Below are 22,973 nucleotides of genomic sequence, written 5' to 3'. Positions count from 1 at the left end.
GAGATGGCGGGATGTCATTGGTGCAGGAGCCAGGGTTTGAGAGTTCCTTCACGATGTTGAAGAGCTCCTTGCTGTTGTGTGTTTCACATTACATACGCATGTTCATCTCTTACTACACTTACTTACTCCAGTCCCACCCTCTTGCGGGAAAACAATCTAACAAGGTTCGATGCCCCTGCGCACTATCACCGAAAGGAGGAGTCCCCTTGCATCGTGACTGGAAAATTCTTTGAAGAAAAACAACTTGCAAACATCCTGGACCCAACACTAGATGGCTGGAGTATGCAAATCAAGTGAAACTACAGCTCTACATGCCAAGAACAGCTGCATACTGGATAAGTAACATAATCCTATAACTAAGAATGCTCAATGCGATTTTCTAGTTCTGTCCAAAACATTTTGATGAAGTGCCCTCTTTCTGCATGGTAGCCCCCACGTATTGCTGTTGTGCTTTGACTGTGCCCTGGGCTTCTGCCCATCAGGTACCCAGGGCCTATGTTCTTTCCCTAAAAACTGCATTTAAAACAAAACCCAATTGGCATCTCTGGCCACAGGTCAGCCCCTGGTAAATGGAACCACAGGTACCCAGGGCACTGTGACCAGGGAAGGCCTCTAAAGGCCGTAGCACTAATTGTGCCACCCTTAGAGGTCCTATACCTTTACACTCACACACTGCCTTTGTAGGCTGCGTGCCTTGGTGCAGAACAAAGTGAAGAGTCGACATGGCACACATGCCTTTGCGCCTTGCCTACAACCCACTGCACTGGCATAGATCGGTCACCCCTCTAGCTGGGTGCCCTATACCAGTGGTGAGGATACAGGTGCATGAGCCCTGTACCCCTACAGTGTTTAAGTCCATTCTTAGGCATTGTAATTGCAGTGCTGCCATTAAGAGTACATAGTGCTGGGAGCCTGTCATTACGAACTCCACAGAAAACTGAAGTTTGGTATCAAACTTCTCAGCACATTGAACCCACATTGACGCCAGTCTGGGATTTAATAAGAAATGCACACGGAGTGCATCTTAGATATGCCCCCTGAAAAACAACCTACCACTAGTGTCCAGGATGAGTGGTTGCTTTCAGCTGCCACCACCGGGCATGTTTCTGGACCCCTGGGTCGAGAGCCTGCTGCGCTCTGGGGCCTGAAACTATGCACATCCTGGGACAAGGTGCCAAGCCTCCTCCCCCAGGATGGGCGGGGTCCACAAAGGGGAAGCTTCAGAGGCTTGCCGCCTTTGTGAAGTTCCCCAGTCCACTTGCTGCTTTCAGCAACTGGTCCCCACTGGTTCTGACCCCCACTTTGGGCGGGAGAACCAGCGGAAAAAAACAAGTAAGGAAGAGAGGTGTGACAACTCCACCCCTCAGGTGGGAGAGGCGAGGTGAATCACAACTCTCAGTCCCTGCCGTCTTGCAGATGGGGGAGGGGACCCAGCAAACCAGGGCTAGGCTTATGCCCCCTTCCCACTGGAGGGTGGCATAAAAAGGGGTGTACCCACCCCAGGGAAGGGACCCATTGGTCCCAACCTTTTACCTACCTGTAGCGCCCCTAAATGTATTTAGGGGTTCCCCTAAACCTTGCTTCCTCCGACAAGAAACCAGAAGAAGAACCAAACATCCGTGCCGAAGCTAACCAGAGGAGGACGACCACTGACTTGGCCCCAGCCCTACTGGCCTGTCCCCACCTTGAACCTTCTCCAGCAAAATCCCGGTGTGCAGCCAGCAACCTCAAGAAACCCGGAGGACCAGCTTTACTTCAATCTCAAAGACTGTCTCCCGTGAACATCAGATTTGTTCAACAGACTCCAGCTCCGCAAGGATCTGCTGGTCTGGCCCACTCTGCACCCAACGCCCACGGCCATGTTCGAGTGGCCCAACACCAAGAGGTGGTCTCCCTGGTGATCCTGACCTGAGATCCGGCGATACCTGACCGGACTCCAGCCGATGCCTGAAGCCTCAAACCGGAAGTCCTCCCCCCCCCCTCCCCCCCCACCTCCTCCCCCCGCCCACCTCCTCCCCCCCCAAACCGCGACCAGGAGCTGGTAAGATCTGACCCTAAAGACTCCCCTGCACCCACCGCCCCACTGCTTTAGGTGGCCCAACTGACTGTGTCTAACCAACTCCCAACATCCCAATTTCCTCTCCAAGTGATGGTCGCACCCATAAGATCTTCGGCCCCGAGCCTGCAGTGGGTTTGCAAACCAGAGACTCCCCATTGAAAGCTACAGGGCACCCGATGCCAAAACAGCACTCTGCACCCGGCCGCCCTAGTGCTGCTGAGGGTACATCGTTTGTGCTGGCCTAAACCCCCATTTGCCCTGAGATTAAGTCCGGGAGCTATGCTCCCACAATCCAGTGGCCTGCTAGTCAGCAGCCACCAACCGGAGCCCCCATATCCCCCATTGGATAACATGGGGCCTCACCACTCTGCACCCGGCCGCCCTAGTGACACTAAGGGTGTAGCAAGAGTGCATCCTTGACCCTGGGATACCCCGGAGTCTGACCCCAGAATACCAACTCCCACAGCAAAGTACTTACCTTTGAACCAATAACACTATTTTGCTCCATAGGATACCAATGACTGTTTTTCTATGAAAGGTTTTGAAGTGTATAGTGGGAAAATCTAAGAAATCCTTTAACAACTGTACTAAATAACAAACGCTTTAACTTACCGGTTTACAGGAGATGTCCCACCAGTGTGTTATCCAGGCATACTACACTGTGTAAAAAAAGTAATCTGAAAGCAATGTACTGATTATTTGAGTAAAAGCCAATTCAAAACATATGTACTGTATATCCAAAGCATTGCATTTCTCAGTAACAATATTGTAAATCAAAACAAAGTGCATATACAATTACAATCCAAACTGGTACAACTGTATATTTACTGCAAAATATGTATCTCTTACCTGTGCCAGGCTTGCTTGGTTCTAGTAAATAAAATAACTAAAAGAATATTTTTACACAAAAATAATTGGTCTGAAGTTCAGTCTTTGAGTCTGGGAATTCATTTGCAGACTGAGTGTGCAGAACAAATGCTTAACGTTGTTCTCTGATAAAACCTTACTGCTCGGCCACACTACCTCAAATGGAGAGTGAGGTGCAATCCACTTTACCTCTGCTTACCTTTTGGATTCAACTGCACTCTGTGAGCACTATACCTCATTTTGGTATAGTATATAGAGAGCCAGCTTCCTACAAACAACCCAGCAACAAGTTGGCGGGTTATAGTAAAATATAAAGCCTCACAAGGCTTAGTGCATTGAATAGTCTCCAGATGACAGATAATCTAATTTGTATACAATGGTCGGCCCGCCTCCATGTCTTCCAACCCTGTCTGATCTATGGAGTGTTTACCCTGAAGGGATAGCATCTATCAAATCCAAGCCAAAGAAATGCAGGAAGCACGGTCATGCAATGCAATGAGGATGGAGGGGACCAGGACCCCATCCTGGGCCCGAGAAAATAATGATCAAGGGAGCACTGTTGCTCCCCATCGCAATGTGAAGCAGGCCACAGGGCCCCATCTCTGGGCCCTAGTGAGGAAATTAAGACTGGGTGTGCTGTTGCAGCCTAGTCCTCGGAGAGGAGAAGAGAGCGGCGCTCCCCCATGCAGCCGCCTCCCCAGCTGCACGGCAAGCGTCTGCCCGCAGGAGTGAGCAGGTTAGAAGAGAAGCGCCGGCAGCACAAGCGCCTGCTAGCCACGTGGGGAGCTGACTTGGGGGGTGGGCTCCCCGAGCTGCTCTCCAACCTAGAAAGAGCATGCGGGTGCCTGGGTGGGACCAGGCACCCTGAGAGGAAAGCACAACGCAAAGGTCCCAAAAAGGGTAAAACACAAAAGGAAACCTACGCAGCTCTACCCAACGCATTGGTAGAGCTTAAGAATTTACTTAGCTCATGGAGGAGCGCCCCATATTGCCCTGTGGGGCGCTGCAATTTTGCCTACACAAAAGAAAGTTGAAACCACTTGTTTGTGGATTATGAGGACCTCAGGAAAGCTGGGGAAGCTGCAGGAGCAATGCAGACCCCACCCCCCCCCCTCTCCCCCCATTAAAAAGGAATTGACTACTCCCCACCCTAAGTTTAGGGGAACACTGAGAAGATAACCCTTCATAGGTTTATTCTATATTTCAAAGTAGTTCTGTGGTGGAACTTTTGTCATTCAGCATCGGACTGATGCGCTGTCTGGGGAGAACAGTATGTCTGCAACCCGTTGTGTCCTGAAGGTTTACGATATGAGTTGTTCATGTTGAGAGACACCACCTAGGGGTGAAAGGTTGTAATTGAACACTGGTTTAGTTACAATAGGAATAGTCCCTAGTGAATATTTCTAAAGTGCAGCGTTTTCATTTTGATTAGTGTTGATGCTGCAAACCCCATGTAGGTGCTAGAGAATTATAATTAAATAAATGTGATTATAATTGTGTTTCCTTTAGGGGCAATATAAAAAATGCGTATTTGAAACTACAAGTAACTTTGACACAATTCACATGGACATGCATAGACCTATTCACTTGTGAATGCTTTATTTTGAAAAATTACGCTGACAACCACACGTAGGTCAAGTAAACATGCTTTATTGCCCATATTAAGTGAGTGCTCATTCAAAGTGACTTTTCATTATTGCATTTCTAATACAAGTAAATGTGTTGGCGTGATTTGTTGCTCTAGACCTCCCTTTGGGAGGGGTAAGAATTAATATGCAATGTCATCCAAAAGCATTTCCATCAGCTTGTGTATATTTTTTAATTGCTGCTAAGTATTGAGTAGTGTGTGTAATAAATGTGTTTTTTCCTTTTTCAAAAGAAAAAGCAGAAGCTTGCACAACCATTTATTGAGTGTTATTAATGTGCATCTGTGAATAGAGATCAGTAGCCCACACCACCTCCCTTGACCAAGCATTGGACTGCTCGGCAACTCTACCCTATGAGAGTCCAGTGCTACAAGGGAGTGTTTGGTTCCCAGTGGTGGATAAGTGCAGACCCTTTACTTGTGCAGGTCACACAGCTAATGGCCCATTTTCCAACAGCCTCCATGAATAAAGTCGCTAACTGGATGAAGCCAACTGTCTCACACTGCTCACAGACAAGACTGGAGTAGTGATCTTCTGCAAGAACACCTCACCATGCGATTCCAGCTTGTAGCCATTCAAGCTCAGACCCACACCTAGCACCCCTGGCTGGAGCCTTAGAATAATCTACAAAGCAAAACCAAAGGGGATGATGGACGGAGTGTTGAACATTGCAAGCACTCACCCCCAGTCAACTGATCTGGGTTTAATCCATCATCATCATTCTTTAGCTCACTCCGCCCCCCTAGTTCAGACATGGCCATATGCAAATCAGTCTGACCCTGTGCCTCATGGGAACAGTCCAGCCCAAACTGCCAAGCCATGCCTTCCCTGGACCGGAAACTAGCATCCTGGGACCGGTTTCTGGCTAATCAGCCAGGCTAGCTTGAACAAGTGGCAAAGTGAGCAAGGGACCCCCACATCTGGGCGTACCCTGCCAACTTAGGTCGAACAAAGTAAAACCAAAGTGGTGCGTCAGAATAATCTACAGCAGACTGGACATGACTTCACAAGTCTGCATCATCACTGCATCCTGCGTCCAGACCCTAAAGATGCGGAGGAAGATCTTCATATAGCTCCCAAGCAGCACTAGAAAAACTAACTTGCACCCTAGTCACCAACAAGTCGGACTACACCCTCTGTCGGGATCACTCAGAAATAGTGAAATACTACAAACTATCCTGAACTCAGCAGCCAAACTCTTCCTCAACCTTCCACAGAGAGTTTGCATCACACCACACCTCGCAGAGCTCCAGTGGCTCCCAATTCACAAATGTGCTCTTTCAAAATCCTAACACACTTTCAGGCACCACACAAATTTGGAACCTACCTACCAAAACAGTTGCATCTCTGTCCTCCAACCACCCAGACACCTCTGCCTGCAGGTCTCTTACTCCCACACATCCCATGCATAAACAGAACCAGATCATCAGGAGGATGGACATTATCATTACATTGCTCCTAAAGCATTGAACTGCCTCCCACTCCATAATAAAAGCCTCCTCTTCTCTGCTTGAAATCCAGAAGAAGCTGAAGACCTAGCTTTTCAATTGATCAACCTACCGTCTGCAGGGCTAGGTGCACACACACCTGCTCGGCGCCAGGATACTCTTGTGGGTGATAGTTCGGTTTGAAAAATACACATAACATCCCAGCTGGCAGTTCTTAAATGATATTCAAGATGAGGCTGTCTACCATCACCTGTGCTGCAAACATTGCGTGCAGTAACCCTGAAAGAGGGGCGGGACTTCTCAGGCTATAAAGCCTACCAGCCCATCTTACTCTTGAACCTGAATGATAAGTTATTAACCAAAGTTACCTACATAGAACAGAATCCTTCCTGAGCATCAAATTTAAGTGGGGTTTATCAGGCCAAGACAAGGAAAAAACATTACTCATAGGATTGATCCCTGACTGGAAAGGGTTGATTTAGAGTTGGCCCTTTAGATGAATGGTGTTAAAAAAAGGCATTTGATTGTTTACAAGGATTTGACAGTGCCTGGACCCTGGGGGATGCCAGTATGTGGACACATTTCCAATACTTTATGTAGTTTAAGTTTTGTGCCTCTACTTTTAGATACTTTTACATTTTTGAACTGTATGTATGGAAAGAAAAGGTGAGAACTATTTTGGAGACGCTGGATTATCAAATCTGTATAGCAGATGGATAATTGAGCTAGGGTTGTCTACTGAATAGTTCTGTCTTTGATTACAACACACTTGGAGACCAATAAATGTAAAGAGAAAGGAGATGCAGAGAACTCTTTGAAATTGTTGATGTGTGTATCGATACTGTTTGTTTCCTTACTTCGTATATGTTTGTTAAAACTCAGCAAACAGGTGGTTCAAAAAATGAAGAATCGGAAAGAATTCAATGTGCAGCTTCTTTTTATAATGGCACATACATGAATGTCCTTAAACATATCCGTATTTGCTTCTAACCGGTCATGCTGTTTTAAAAAAAAAAAATTATAGTATGTGTTCTTCATTGAACTATTGGTAGAGAAATTCATTCATCTTCAGTATGTCTTGCAAAAGTAGTAAAGTTTTAGTTCAAAAGATATTAAAAATAAAAAAAAATATTAAAAATCATTAATTGGTTAAAATGCTTCCAAAGAACCACTGGTTCCTGGAATAGTGATCTAATATTTTAAAATAATTGTTTTTCTACTTTCTGCAGAAAGACTTGTTTAGTGTCAATTTGACTATGGACCTTCGTTTTGTAAATGTGAGGTGTTGGCACAGTCAACAAATTACTTTTCAGCACATTTTCGCATAGTCTTATTTATCATCTTGTATCTTCATTCAGAGCAATGGTCATCTGTAAAATGAATGAAGAGTGGATAGTGTTGATGTATGACGCACAGAAACTGAATGAACCTATGTTCATTGAGAACTTGCTTTCTTTCATGCAGGTGTTGTTGAGTACTTGAGCACTGGAGGAGTTGAAACAAACCACAAAGATTTTAAGGAACTGAGATACAATGAAAGTCTTACAAACTTCAACTGTAATGGAAAAAATGTAACAACTAATGGAAGAATCACACATGGATTTAATCTGAAGAGTGCTTATGAGAATGGCCTGATGCCTTACACAAATTATACCTTTGATTTTAAGGTAAGAACTTCAATATACGTGAGCATCTACATTAAGCAAAGGTGTTGTATTTATTGCAGCTACTTAGTATCTTGATATATAGACAAGAGACTTGCCATCGACTTTCACCTTGTGTCAATGAAGGTATGCTTTTGTTGGGCATTAGCAGAGGAACAGAGCGAGACTTGGGATGTTTGGTGTAGTTTCTACTTTCTTTCAAGTTCGGTTGAAGATTCAGTTTCTCCATTGGCAGAAAGACATTATGTTCTAGATTGCTGCTTTGTTAATTTGAAACTGGTAATGAGCTATCTTTTGCATTTTGCTTTCAAAAGGTCTGGTACTTATGCAGCTTGGAAATAATTGTTGTAGCACTGCTTGTCTAATGGTAGTTTCCTTTAAAAGAAAGGTTAGCTATTTAAATAGTTTCTGCTGTTCCTCTATACACTTATCTCAAATTCAAAGGTAAGTTTGTTGAAGAAATTTAGGATAAAGGTACATAATATAGTCAGACAAAAATTAAGTTAGAACATAGGAAACAATTATACGGTGTAGATATTAGACTGGCATGGCTTGAAGGATGATAGAAAAAAAACAAAGGAAGGGTTAAATTGGTGTATACCACGAGATAATACATGTCATACAGAAAATATATTAATTATGGACAGGTTGATATATAGTTAACGTGGCAAGTCGAGGAGCTTGAGGAACTTATTGTTGAACAGGGGTAGGGAAAAGGAGCGCTTCGCACTAGCATATATGAACGATGTGACCATAAAATCAAACGTTTCCAGGCCATATGAATAGGGTGTACAAAGGCTGGATCTAGTCTGTGGTTATAACAGATGGCATACCACCAAGCTGGATAAGATAATTTGGTGACATCTTTCCAATTTTTGGTTATTTGCTGGAAATCAACTGCCAACAAAAGGTCTATAAATTTTGTATTGGAATTGCAACTAACCCAAGCTGGAGATAAACTCCCTAGAAATAAATGGGTGTTGGAGAAAGGGATTCTGGGACCACAGTTTGAGTGAATTTGAGACCAAACACTCTTCCAGAATTTATGAACATGCAAGCATATGAAAAGTAAGTAGTTTAAATCAGCAAATGGGGAGGAGCACGTCCAGCAAGTATCAGGAATTCCAGTATGATAGCAGAAGTCTGTTATACATTTTAAAAAAGAGTGTTTGTGTGGTGTTTGCTGCTTCAGAGGATTCCCTGATTATAGTCCAGATCTTATTCCACAAAGATGTAGACCAACACACCTCTAAACCCTGTTCCCAGGAGAGCTCTACTTTATTATTTTTTCCTATCGAGGAGCGCAAACATTTATAAATAACAGAGGCCTTAGGATGGGTGAGAAGATCATGTAGCCCATTCACAGGAGAAAAGATGTTGGTGTTAGGGGTTAGAAGTTGGGCGTAAGCAGTCTGGAGAGTTAGCTGCAGAAGTTTGTATTTAGACTGAAAGGAAGTGGGCAGATTAAAGAGCCAGGTAGCTGGCGGAAAAGGCATGACCTCAACTTGTACAAAAAGCTCCCAAATTAAACCCTCTTGTCTCCAAGACTTCCAGTACAAAGGCTTGCCACGTATCAGTAACATCTTGTTATGCTATAGTGTGGAACCAAGAAAAAAATATACATTTGTAAGGAGTGACGAGGCATTAGGATCTAGTTTCTTGCAAGTGTATTTAAGTATACGGGTAGGTTGAGGTTTGTGGGTGAAAGATAAATATTCTTGAAATGATTACGGCTTGATAAAAGAAGGTTTTAAGTTTCACACACAAAGGATAAATTAAAAGTGACTCAGAGAGCCATCTTGAAGATTGGCGGAGTAAAAACGATTTTTAGTAGGCCGAAAAGTCAGTAAAGTTAATTCCACCCTCCGATTTGGGTCTTGAAAATTTTGATAATGACATGCAACATTTCCTGTTGTTCCAAAGAAATGAAGATAAGAGTTTCTTATTATAACATTTTGAAGGAAAGGGCACTGGAATGTTAACCAAGATATGTATAACCAATGCCACTTAGCAGTCAATGTAGAGATTCTTTGTACACATTTATTAGGTCTTGCGTAGCATTGCAGCGCAACGTGCTGCTCGCTCTGCGAGACCTCTTGTGACGAAGGAGATTTCAGAAGGGGGCTTTAAGCCCAGACCCTCATTTCTATTGGCTGGCGTCACCATTTATGCTAAATGGTGGCCTGCCATTGGAAATGAGCTGTTTGCATTGCCTCCCTTTTCCCTTTTGGTCCGGCCCATCCGGACTGGACCGCCTGCTTCATCGCTGTCATGAAGCAGTTTCTTATCCCAAGAGTTGTGTTATCTAAACAAGCCGTGATATGCAGTCCAGATGGGCCGTCCCAAAAGGAGACAGGCCGCTGCGTGTTTATTTTTGCATCTCACTTTCACTTTCAGTGAAAGCGCAATGCAAAAATAAACAGCGGATACCTTCCCGCAAAGGCGAGCGCTTGTTTCAGCAAGCAACTCAGCTCAATGTTACTTTCCTACTTTCTTTAGAAAGTTAAATTCGATTCCCCTTCACGACCCCAGGTAACAAAGCCATAATAGACTACGTACCTAGCACAAACTGAAAGGTATACACGCAGGTCTCTGCCGCGGGTACATTATTCCACTGAGCTGTCCAGTCCGCACTGGGCAGCCCTTTCTTTAGCTGTCTACAACATTGGAGGTGTGAAGTTGAAAGGTTTCGTACACAGACACCGAGCCAAGCATTGCATCAATATCCAAGCCGAGAAGTCCAAGCACCCGGAAGCAGCCCTGTGCTGAAGGCAGCGCTAGACAAAACTCACAATCACAATCTTGGAGTAGGGCTTACAACTAGGAGTTTAATAGATTTATCTTGCCTTACTATTGTGAAAATGTATTAAGTTCAAACACTTAGACGCTTCATTCTAGGTGCTTTGTCTCATCGCAAGATGTCAGTTCAATACATGTTTTTGTCATGCTTGGCTGCAGGCCCGGTGTGGAGTGAGCACAAGTGAAGGTGCCTTTCTCATCGAAAGGAGAAAGGCTGCTTTTCTCCTCCAGTCCCAGGCCCTGTGTCATTTTAGCCTTAACCTCGCGTTTTGGGTAGTGTTTATGCTCTGCTGAAATTCTTTAGTACTTTATCCCCACTGCAGTTCCGAAAGTGCCATTTATATAGCACTTATTACCTCACAGAAATAAACATGCGGCTTGTTAAGTGTTTTTTACTGCTTATGGTAGTCATTGTATTGCTGCTGTTTTCTGTTAGAAATGCTGAGTCAGATGATGAATTTGTGAGTACGAGGATCCTACCTCACTTGATTTATGCCACAGCCTTCGTTTTATAGCCCTCGCCCCTTATACAGCATTGTTCGAGATGCCTGTGTCCACGCCCCATCAAAGACTCCCCGCTTTTCTGATCCCAATTAAAGCCCTGAGTTGCACCTCTCTTGGTATGTTTGCTGCCAGACTGGTGGCTCCTGGACCCCCCTTCCCCAGGGGGAGGGGGGGGGTGCCTTCCACCTGGATGAATGCCTCAATCTGGGCCTGCGGCGATGTTGCTGGATGAAAGACTTTACAATGTGCTCTTGGACGGCCCTGGTACGGAGAACGTTAAGCGCTTATAGGCCGTATTAATGCCACGTGCAGCGCCTGGCACCAGGGACGTTATTCCGAAGATTGCGGACCAGGGCCACTGGGGCCGGTGCTGGTTTAAACTAACTGTTTCAGGACGTATCATTCTCCCCCAAAATATGTGGACCTTGAGTGTTATGTCATGCAGCGATCAGCTCCTCATGGGCGGAAACCCTGACTCATCGACCGCAAAACACGTGGAAGCGCACATCAAGCACTGATCTTGACAAATACTATGCTGAGATTGCGCTGAAACCTCGGGTCATTGCAGGACTGGCCTCGTCGTAGGCAGCAGGGTCACTGCACCTCGGAGGAGAGGGAAACTGGTAAGAAGCGCCCTGTGCCACGTTCAAGACTCCAATGCCACTGAGCGCCATCCTAAAACAACATGCCTACATCCAGACTGCCTCCCGGCAATGCCCTGGGACGGGGCACCAGTGGTGGACCTACAGACCTTCATAGGATCAGGCCCAAACATCCCAGTAAAGCACATCTGGACGCACTGGCCTTTGTCTGCATCGATTGTCATGTCAACAAACCAACACAGCCAGGGAAGGGTTGGGCAGGGCCCTATCTTCTAAGAGGCCCCGATCCACGGGAGGCATTGAGAACATCTGAGTGAGAGTCGAGAGGGGGGCCTTCTATCTGCTGATGACTACCAGGACTATGACGTCACTCAGTGGAGTAGGCCCAGCGATTGGGCACTCTGCACGGGTGCATGCTCGGTGTTTGGGCGTTGGGCCTTTTAAGCAGGCTCTGCGACTCTGCTATTGGAACAGCCACACTCTGCCAGGCACCGAGAATGGACCGTGCACCACTTAGGTAGGCATGGTGACTACTCAAGCTGGTGGATCACTGAACCTGTGCAGTGATTGGACTCTGCACTTCTCCAGCAGGCAGAGCAGAGAGCTGGTGCTGGACCACAGTTGTAGCATTTATATAGCGCCAACCAGGGCTTTAAGTGGGATGAAAAAACTGTGGGGGTCTCTCATAGGGGCACAGCCTCTGACTGGCATGTGGTATGGCAGTTGTTTCCATGGTTTTAGAAACATTTGCCATTCTCTAGTTACTCTTGTCTTTCTATGTAACTTTGTGTAACTAATGTAGTAATTTTTCGTAAATTGCAACTCACTGTTCCCTATGTAAAGCGCTCTGATGCCTCCAGGTCTAGCCAGCGCTATATAAAACTCTTAAATAAATAATAAAGCGCGTGGCTTAAAACACATAAGCTAAAAATCTGTGCTTAGCGTAGTGTACCGCCCACTGGTAGTTTGCTACTTCTGTCATTGCATCTATATATCTAATACAATAAGTAACATCACACCTGCCACAAGCCAGGACTATTGGTTTTGTCAATGGTTGTAAATGGCATAGGATAAATAAACAACAGTTATGACTTTATTGTATATAATATTGAGAATGCTTCCCTTCTTGTGGGAGAGGATGTGGCCTAAGGCTAGAGCTGCCCACCTTTGAGCTGAGAAAGCAGGTTGGAGCCTCACATGGGCTCAACATCCTGTGATTCAAGACATGAATATTTCCTTGTATAATGTAACTGGTGCTCATGTTTGCCGTATATAAAACTGAGAAATGAATCTTTTTGAAGTTACATCGAAAACAGTGACAGATGGTACTATTGCAGAGTTGAGCTTATTAGTTTTTTCCCACCTTGAAGGTAAAAATGGAGAGCCCGGTAGGGGCCATCTCGGATCTGCTTTTAAGAACTGTTGGTGCTGAGCACCGGCAGGACCCAGCCCACTTAAAGCCCTGGCGCTAGCCAACCCTTTCTGAGGCGCTTGATAAATCTTACCCATGTATAGTTATTATGGTGTTGTTTTTTATTTTGACTATATGGGAAGAGTTTTCATGTCGCATGTGAGGGGCTAAAGAGGGGCTCGAGGGCAACTGTAAACCAGCACAGTAACTGGGAGCTGGCTGCACCACCAGAGGGCACCCAGCACACTGAGTGGATCTGGCAATGTAGAATTCACAGCAACTGGATTTTCTCTCCTGGAGCGGGGACGGCGTGAGGGCATTGAGCAACAAGAGCACCTGGCATGATAGCAGGGACAGCCTGCAGCAGGAGAAGGTGTTGCACTGCATCCTGCCCTACTGAGACAGGCAGAGTTTTGGGGACCTTGTGCGACAAGAGCAGCCACCAGGACTAGACTCTACGCAGCGGGCAGCGTGGTTGGACTGTGCCCCACAGGAGGTACGTGACATGGCCGAGTCCCTGCAGGCAAAGCCGGTACAAGGACCACACAGTATGCCACTGGAGCAGGCTCAGTGTTTGAACGCGGAGACCCATATAGTGCCGGTGCCCGGCACCTCTTGAAGGCATTATTAACCAACAGACGTTTTGTGTTCCGGCTGCGGAAGCCCCAGAGGATCGCTCATTAGGCGGCCCGAGTACAGAACATCGATTCTAAAGCCGGGCGACAACGTGATTACAAAACAAGGCTTTTGCCTAGAAAACCTTTTAGCAGTGCCGGGCTGTAGGGGTGTTTTAGGAGTCAAGTGGCCCGTCTGGTGCTCTGCTGAAGACACATTCCAACACCCGACGACCATCTTCACCACCCTGGCTGTGCAGTCCAGTCTCAGGCAGGCCCCACACCTTTCTTCTGCAGCGCTTCTTGTTTGAGACGTCCCTGCTACAACAAAAATAATGTAGAGTCTCGTCGGAGCCTGGACTGTACTAACTGTCCGGATGGCTTTTCGTGTCCAGGAATGACCGACGTACAGACTTCCACACTGATTAAAGAACTGTCATCTTATAACAGACAAAAACATACTTTAAAACGCATCCGATTGTTTTTACAACAGTAAGATAACTCAGCGTGTTGAGCATCTGCTGTAGGAATTTGTGCGTTACCTGCAGATTTCTGACAAGACCGGCCTTCATTCGCTCTAAATAAGCAACATTAAGTTGTCCAATTGTCTGTAACACCCATGATTTCTATTTGTGGGCGCCCGTGTTTGTGGCCTATATCGTTATAAAATCTGGGATTCCCCTTGTGTTTTCTCTGATGTACTAGTGACTCGACAGAGACTGGCCGACCAATCAGAACACAGCTTGAACCAAAATAATTTAAAATAGTGCATGGCCCATCGTGAAGGTAGCATCCGCCGTGCACGGGCAGTGTAATGTGTGTGTGCATGTTACCAGCGACTGAACTGTTCCATGTTTGGAGTTCTTCCTTGGTTTAAAATGGCTAAAATGGACAGCTAATTTAAACAAGCATTTGCATTGCAATAGGTCTCGCATTTGTGAGATTTTGAGCTATTGGCATTGTAAATGACAATGACTTTTATTTATGTGTTTAAAAAATCTGCAATAATAAAAGGCATTGTCATGTACAATACCAATAGGTCAAAGTTTCAAAAATGCGAGACCTAATGCATTGCAAATGCTTGTCTATATATGAAAGTGTTGCTGGGATGGAAGGAGTGAAATGTAAACCTAAATATTTTATGTGATTAGGGTTCCAAGCAAAGTTGGAAGCAACTTAATCCTCTTTGAAAGCATATGTTCGAGTCATATGGGCTGCAGACCACACACTATTGCATTAGATCACCATCTGGTGGTGGGCCCGGATGATTACACTTTGTTGTTGTCTTGGAAGAGTCTTTGTCTGTTGGATGACTCCTCCCTTAGATCGTAGTGCGCATGGGCATCGACTCCATCTTCAGATTGTTTTTTCCGCCATCGGGCTCGGATCTGTTCATTGTTCGGTCCCTTAACCGATCTCTTTTCGAATTCATAAATCAATCATAATACCATCGGCATTGTCTTCGACAGTGATTCCGGTTACCAGCATCGAAGAAAGACTTCACTTCTCGATTCCATCATTCATGGAAAGAACACCATTCAAGAAGTGCCCTCGGTGTGGACACAAATTTGCTCACACCGATCTTCATGAGGTTTGCAATCTGTGCTTGTCTCCAGAGCACGAGAGTCGAGACTGTGAGGCCTGCGCTTCGTTTCGGTCCAAGAAAACGATCAGGGACCATCGGGCTCGAAGAGTAATGGCCCAGTCATCTTCACCGACACCAGACCTCATCATAGACGAGGCTCCGATTGAAGTAGATGCCGAAGAACAGCAGCACGAAGACATCTCTTCCGAAGCTGAGGATTCAGCTTCTGGAGTCGAGGATTAATCCAAAGATGACAATCTTCCAGCTGGTCTACAGGTCGTGAGTACAGACGTCGACCCTGTTCACCCCACCATACCGGAACAGGCTTCGGTTCCACCTCCACCTTCGGGTCCACCTCCTCCTTCGGGTCCAGGTGCACACCGACCAAAACCTTCCAACACCCCGCCTTCTGGCTCGGCAGCGAAGAATATAAAAAAGCCTCCAGTTGACTCTGGCTCGAGTCAATCTGTCGGTCCCGAAAAGCAGAAGGTCCTTAAGCCAAAATTAACACCTGCACCAAAGCATCCTTCGGTAGCGAAAGCGGTCAAGCCGAAAGCGAGTTCGGCACCGAAAGAGGTTCCCAAAGCTACCGAACCGAAAACCACCCCGGTTCTGAAAAAAGTGGACCCGAAGATGGTTTCGAAACATACTTCGGCTCCGCAGGTAGATGAGTCCAAACGTACTCCGGGAACAAAGGCTCTAGATCCAAAGAGCACGGATCCTAGGAAAAAGTCTTCGGAACCGAAACCAAAACCTGCTCCAAAGACAATAGACACTGTTAAAGATAAGCATTTCGGCCCCAAACCAAATTGGCGCCGAAAAAGGATTTTCCAGTAGAAGAGCTTTTCAAACCTGACCCAAAGCAAAAGACTTCATATTAATCCAAAGACTGGACATATCACTTCAGTGCCTGAAAAGCGGAAAATGGACTATCCTAAACCACCGCCAGATCCTCTAAAAAAGCATGCTCAAACTTCACCCATAAGGATTCTTTCACCAGAAGTAGAAATACCAATAGATATTTCTGCTGTACATTCACCATCTAGTACACATAGTCTTATACCACAAGATGAGGATGATGGGGATAGCTACTCACAAGCGGTAGAGAGTGAACATCACATAGACAACATTAATGACCCAGATGATATTCCTGGGCCATCAGGTGACCCATGGGAAGATTATAATGCTCCAGATCTCCCACAAGACGATGTATACCCGTCTAGACCATCTCCCCCAGATGACACTATTGGGTTTACGCAGCTCATTCATAGAGCAGCCACTTTCCATGGAGTAGACTTACACCAGATACAGTGGAAGAAGACTTCCTAACGGACACACTAATGTTGTCACATAAGACCACAACCACACTTACAATACTTAGTGGGGTGGTAAGACATGCACCCAAAATATTTAAAGACACAGTTAGGGCCAGGGTAACTAACCCCAGACTAGAAAAGAAGTACAAAGCGGCTCCAACTGATCCGGCATACATTAAAGGACAGTTGCCATTGGACTCACTAGTCGTGTCAAATGCGAGAAAAAGTGCTAACTCGCACAAACAGGGGAGGCTCCACCACCTGACAAAGAGTCTAAGCTTTTAGATGCTTCGGGAAAACGCACCATTTCACAAGCAGCCAATGTCTGGAGTATTGATAACACTCAAGCTTTGTTAGCAAGATATGCTAGAGCTTATTATGATGTTAGTCACTCATGCAACACTTGCCAGAACAATATAAAACCAGGGCTTCTGACCTAATACAGGAAGGCAAGGTTATTACAAATACCTCCATACGCTGTGCACTAGACACAGCAGACACAGCCTCTAGAGCAATAAATACAGGGGTATTGTTGCGTAGACCTGCATGGCTACGCATCTCTGGTTTCAAACCAGAAGTACAAGCTAGTATCTTAAACCTGCCATTTGACCAACATTTTTTTGGTCCATCAGTCGATAGTGCACTAGAAAAGATGAAAAAAGATAGACACGGCAAAATCCATGGGAGCTTTACAAACACGAGCTCATAGACCTTCCTTTCGTCGCTCCTCTTATAGGGGCGCCTCTAAGGGTTTCCAAACCGACAATACCTCCTTCTTACAAAGCGCCCAACCAAACCTCGCCCAGTAAAGGATATTATAGAGGAGGGTATAGAGGAAACAACAATAAGGGCAGAGGTAGAGGAAACAATCGCAACGCCTCTACTCTCAAACAGTGATTTGCCTTCCTTCCCCCAGACCATTCCACTCCTGTCGGGGGAGGTTACAACAGTTCCTACCTGTCTGGAACTCCATCACCACAGACAGGTGGGTAAGACAAATAATTCAGTCAGGTTATTGCCTGGAGCTCACTTCCACTCCCCCAACAATACCACCCAGGCAGCGTCCCATGTCACAAGAACACCTCATATTGCTAAGACAAGAGGTGGCATCTCTACTGCAAACAAATGCAATAGAACCAGTCCCAAAACATCAAAACACAGGAGTATATTCTCTATACTTTCTCATACCCAAAAAGGACGGGTCCCTCAGACCTATTTTAAATCTATCAGACAACTTTCATATGGTCACACTACAACAGGTTCTACCGTTGCTTAAGAAGGGTGACTTCCTTGCCACATTAGATCTCAAGGACGCCTACTACCACATTCCCATCCATAAATCGCACAGAAAGTACCTAAGGTTCATTCTAGAAGGTCAACACTACCATTTCAAGGTACTCCCTTTCGGAGTAACTACAGCACCTCGAGTGTTCACAAAGTGTCTAGCAGTAGTAGCAGCACATTTAAGAAGGGACAACATTCATGTCTTCCCATATCTGGACAACTGTTTAATAAAATCCAAGTCATACAACCAATGTGTACAGCACACACATCAAACAATATGCCTGCTACACAAACTGGGATTCACAGTAAATCAAAAGAAGTCACATCTCCAACCGCCCCTGTCTCCGCTGTATCTAGGTGCTACAATAGATACCTCCAAGGCAATAGCGTGCCCCAACCAAACAAGAATACAAAGTATGCAGGATCTTATGAAAAGATTCCAGCCACAACACTCACTACCAGCGCGAGTGTTCATGCAACTAATAGGAATGAAGGCATCTTGCATTTTCTTAGTACCATATACAAGACTACAAATGCGCCCCATACAAGAGTGCTTGGCAAGTCAGTGGAATCAGGCTCAGCAACAAATAACAGATCTGGTGGTGGTAGACGACCAGACCTATCGCTCTCTGCAATGGTGGAACACCAAAAACCTTTCCAAGGGCCGGCCGTTTATAGAACCTTTTTCCATAAATAACCACAGACACATCTCTCACAGGATGGAGAGCGCATTTACAAAGATGCACAGTACAGGGTACATGGACAATGCAACAAAAACTACTCCACATAAATCATCTGGAGTTACTAGTGATTTTTCTAGCTCTAAAATAGTTTCAGCATTACCCATCAAACAAAGCTGTACTAGTCTGGACGGACAATATGACAGCAATGTACTACATTCAAAAACAAGGAGGAACACACTCCCTACAGCTCTCCCGGCTGGCGCAGAGCATATGGAGGTGGGCCATTCCTCAGAACATTTTTCTATTAGCAGAACATCTACCAGGTGTTCACAATCAAGTTGCAGATCTGTTAAGTCGTCAGACAACGGATACACAAATGGGAACTTCATCATCAAGTGCTTCAGCCATTTTTCCAAAAGTGGGGTCAACCAGAGATAGAGCTGTTTGCTACAAACCACAACTCCAAATGCCCAAGCTTCGCCGCCAGATACCCACACCCATTATCCAAAGGCAATGTGGTGTGGATGAACTGGTCATACAAATTTGCGTACGCTTCTCCATCTCTCCCACTAATTCCATTAGTGGTACGCAAGCTACAGCAACATTCTCTCACATTGATTCTCATAGCACCACCGTGGGCGAGAACACCCTGGTACACCACGCTACTAGAGCTCTCAGTAGTACCACATCACAAACTAAAACTCTCCCCACATCTACTGACACAGAACCATGGAGAGATTATGCATCCAGACCCAATGCAGCTCAATCTAGCGATTTGGCTCCTGAGGTCTTAGAATTTGGATATCTAAATTTACCACCTGATTGCATGAATGTCATAAAAGAAGCAAGACGCCCTACCACTAGAGCATGTTATGCAGCAAAGTGGAAAAGGTTTTTTGTATATTGCACAAATAACATCAACCCCTTAGATGTTTCCATACAAAACATCATATGCTACCTGTTACATCCGCAAAGGTCTATCTTGGCGTACTCCTCAATCCGGTTACATCTTGCTGCTATAGCAGCATATCTTCAAAAACAGACAACAGTTGTCATTGTTTAGAGTACCTGCAATCAAAGAGTTTATGGAAGGACTCAAAAGAATAATTCCTCCCAGAATACCACCCTCTCCAGTGTGAAATGTAAATGTTGTTCTCAAGACTTATGGGTCCTCATTTCGAACCGTTACATAAGTGTGAATTACAGTTCCTTACATGGAAAGTTGCTTTTTAGTAGCTGTTACCTCACTCAGAAGAGTAAGTGAGATTCAAGCATAAACAATTCAAGAACCATTTATACAACTTCATCACAATAAAGTGGTTCTTAAAACAAATCCAAAGTTTCTGCCTAAGGTCATTTCACCTTTCCACCTCAACCAATCTATTGAGTTGCCAGTATTTTTTCCCCAACCGCAAACAGTTGCAGAAATAGCTCTACATGGGGGCGCTAGAGGGCGCGCTTGCGGAATGGCTGCCTAGACCTGCAGCTCCCGCTCCTTGGACATTGATCCTACACTAATCCGCTGCCACGGGGTGCCGTGTTACCCCCAGAAGCCCGGTTCCTGCATCAGGAGAGTGCACCCTGCACTCGGTCGAAGTTTGGGGCGGCTGCGAGTCTCGGCGCCGAAGATACGAGCTCCTGCAGTTTGCCCGGCGCCGGCCCTGGAGCTCGCTGGGGAGAGAGTCCGGCCACTGCAGCTACGCGACTCCGAGGCCTGCCACAAGGCGACCAGGCCACACGGCCCCCTTGCCTGCCTCACCCCTCTGAGCCGGGACACTGTGCAGACCGAGTGGGTGAGCGGAACCACCGATCCTACGTTTGGTCTCCTCCCAGGCGCAGCTTTACCGGCCTGGCGTGCGACCTGCTCCTGCCGGGACGCCTGCTGCCTCGGCCTCGCTGACAGCCGAGCTTCTCCCCATCGCCGCCATTGACCCGGAGCTGCGTGACGCGGCCCGCCAGCCTCGACCGCCGACTTCAGCGACCAGGGGATGGGGCTGCTGCAATTGCGTGAGGCCCCCTTGCCATTGACAGCGCTATTTGCTCACAGAACGCCGCGGATCCTCTGAGTGTGGGCCTGACTGCCCTCCCTTCACGATACTGCCTGGTGGTCTGCATTGCACCTGCTGACGGCTGGTGAGGCGTGCTCCCTGAATTGATCCGGAGGCTAGACACGAGGACGGGTGCCTCGACGCACGAGTCGCTTGACAGGTACCTGGGGCTACTGCCAGGGAGGGCGGCTGCTACCGTCGTACAGTTGCTGACCGTGTGGCGCTACTGGTGACGCTGCACATACTATTTGTCGCTGCTGAGCTCCAGCCCTGAGACACTCCTGGCGTGCGACTGGCTGCTAATCGCCCGCTTGGCTACTACTACCCTTGCCACGTTGTCTGGACCCTCACCTACTTGGAGGCACCGCCATGGGGCGTCCTGATAATCGTCAGCCCAAACTGAACTTTGATGGCTCTCGCAAAGGCAGCACATCGGCGCAGATGCGCCCGGGTCCCAGTGAGCCGCCCCCGCAGCCTGCCCCACCTGATGCCCCTGCTGCGGACATCACAAACCTACTACAGGAAATGCGGCAGGGATTTGCTACCGTAGTGGAGAAGGTGGACGGAGTCACGGCCCGGCTAGACGCCTTGGTCCATAAAGTGGACCGCCATGAGGAACGCCTCACAACTGCGGAACAAAGAATCTCCGACAACACTGACGCCGCCGCGGCCCACGCGACGCAGTTGGCGAGAATGGATAACCTCCTCCGAATAATTGCGGCCAAGAATGAGGACTTGGAAGCGCGAAGCCGCCGCAACAACATTCGCATCACCAATGTGCCGGAATCCACTGCCACAGGCAGAATGGAGCTCTATGTGGAGAAATTGCTCAAGGACTCTATCGGAGAGGAAGCCTTCTCATCCCAGTTTATAGTGGAGAGGGCTCATCGATCACTGGCGCCTATGCCCCAGCCTGGCCTGCCACCGAGGCCCATAATCGCTCGGCTTCTGAATTACCGAGACCGCGATGCGGCTCTTCGAGCAGCCCGGACACAGAGATCGCTGAGGTATGAGGGCATTACCTTTTCCATATATCCTGATTTTACACCGATGGTTCAGGATGAGCGGCGCAAATTCCTTCCAATAAAAAAGAAGTTGCGGGACGCCCAGATAGACTATGCACTTTTATATCCGGCAAAGCTGAGGATTACTCACCAAGGCAAACAACGCTTCTTCACCAACCCGCAGAAAGCTGAGGATTACTTTAAATCCATCCGGAGAGCACGCAGAGACGACCAGGCGCCTGAGGACGACCTAGAGAATGGTGATTTGCCACCTGAACGCCAAGAGGACTAGCTGCCTTTCTGCACTTCGACCTAAGACAACAATGTACTTACCTGCTGGTTGGTGCTGATTCACCATTTGGGAGATGGGCAGCAACACGAGAATCGGACTTACTGGACACCGCACCCCCCGTGGTAACGTATACCAAGGACCGCTCTCTCGGCCCTAGCTTCCACCAAGGGCGGTACAGACTGGAGCTACGGGCCGGATAGTGGCAGCGCGCACCTTCAGATGATCCCTTGTTGGGTATTCCCCGTTGATCTATTGTATGTTTGGCTACTTGCCACTCTGAAGTTGGGGGGGAGGGGGATGAGGGAGGGCAGTTTTTGGGGATTTCGTGGCTGCTGGCATGTTTGGGATGCTGGGGTGGGTGGGGGGGGATTGGACTTCATGAGGTTACCATTGCATAAACTGTGTATACATATACTGGTGTGGTGTGGGGCTTGGCGCTTCTGGTGCGGATGTGTCTCCATGCTTTGGCCCGCTTGGGCGCCTTCTCCTTTACTATCGATGTACTCATGGCTACTCTGAACTCGACTGCGCGATTAACATGTCTTTCATGGAACGTTCGGGGGTTGAACGATGCTCGGAAATGCAGGAATGTCTTCGCCTACTTGAATAGACATCATGTACAAGTAGCTCTGTTGCAAGAGACACACATGCCCGTGCGCGGGAACGCCCCGTTTGGACTGAAGTGGGCGGGAGCCCGCGCTTTTTCCTCCTATTCGTCTTATGCCAGAGGTGTGGCGATTCTTATCGCCCGGGGTGTACCTTTCCTTCACATGGGGGAGGAGGCGGACAAGGAGGGGAGATATGTTTTGTTGTGGGGGAGGGTGGGACATGACACCTATCTATTTGTCTCAATGTATGCACCGAATATTGATTCACCTGTTTTTTTTTCCACACTGTGGGGCAAAATTGTTTCAATCGGGGCAAGACATGTCATCTGGGGAGGTGATTTTAATCTGGCCTTGGTGCCCTCGCTGGATAGGGCGGATGGTGTTAACTCTTACAAGCCCCGAGCTAGAGAAGTTTTGGAGGGAGTGATAGAAGAGGGTGGGCTGTTTGACGCCTGGCGACAGCTGCATCCCCACGGGCGGGAGGGCACGCACTTTACACATCACACCGGGTCCTGGGCGCGCTTGGATTATTTTTTGGT

The 22,973-nt window shown here is 47.0% G+C and overlaps 1 protein-coding gene across 4 annotated transcripts in view; it reads left to right on the top strand.

Annotated features, from left to right (window-relative positions):
• The window catches only part of CNOT6 (CCR4-NOT transcription complex subunit 6), a 350,905-nt gene that overhangs the window by 256,979 nt on the left and 70,953 nt on the right, over nt 1–22,973 (top strand). For all 4 annotated transcript variants that reach the window (XM_078653316.1, XM_078653315.1, XM_078653317.1 and 1 more), the window contains exon 11: nt 7,485–7,687. In XM_078653316.1, coding sequence (XP_078509442.1) covers nt 7,485–7,687 — 203 coding nt within the window. The remainder of the gene's footprint in view (nt 1–7,484; nt 7,688–22,973) is intronic.

The sequence above is a fragment of the Lissotriton helveticus genome, chromosome 7, assembly GCF_964261635.1.
Source record: "Lissotriton helveticus chromosome 7, aLisHel1.1, whole genome shotgun sequence".
Classification (NCBI taxonomy): domain Eukaryota; kingdom Metazoa; phylum Chordata; class Amphibia; order Caudata; family Salamandridae; genus Lissotriton; species Lissotriton helveticus.
Note: the sequence above shows the minus strand (reverse complement) of the source record. Positions and strands in the feature narration are given on the sequence as shown.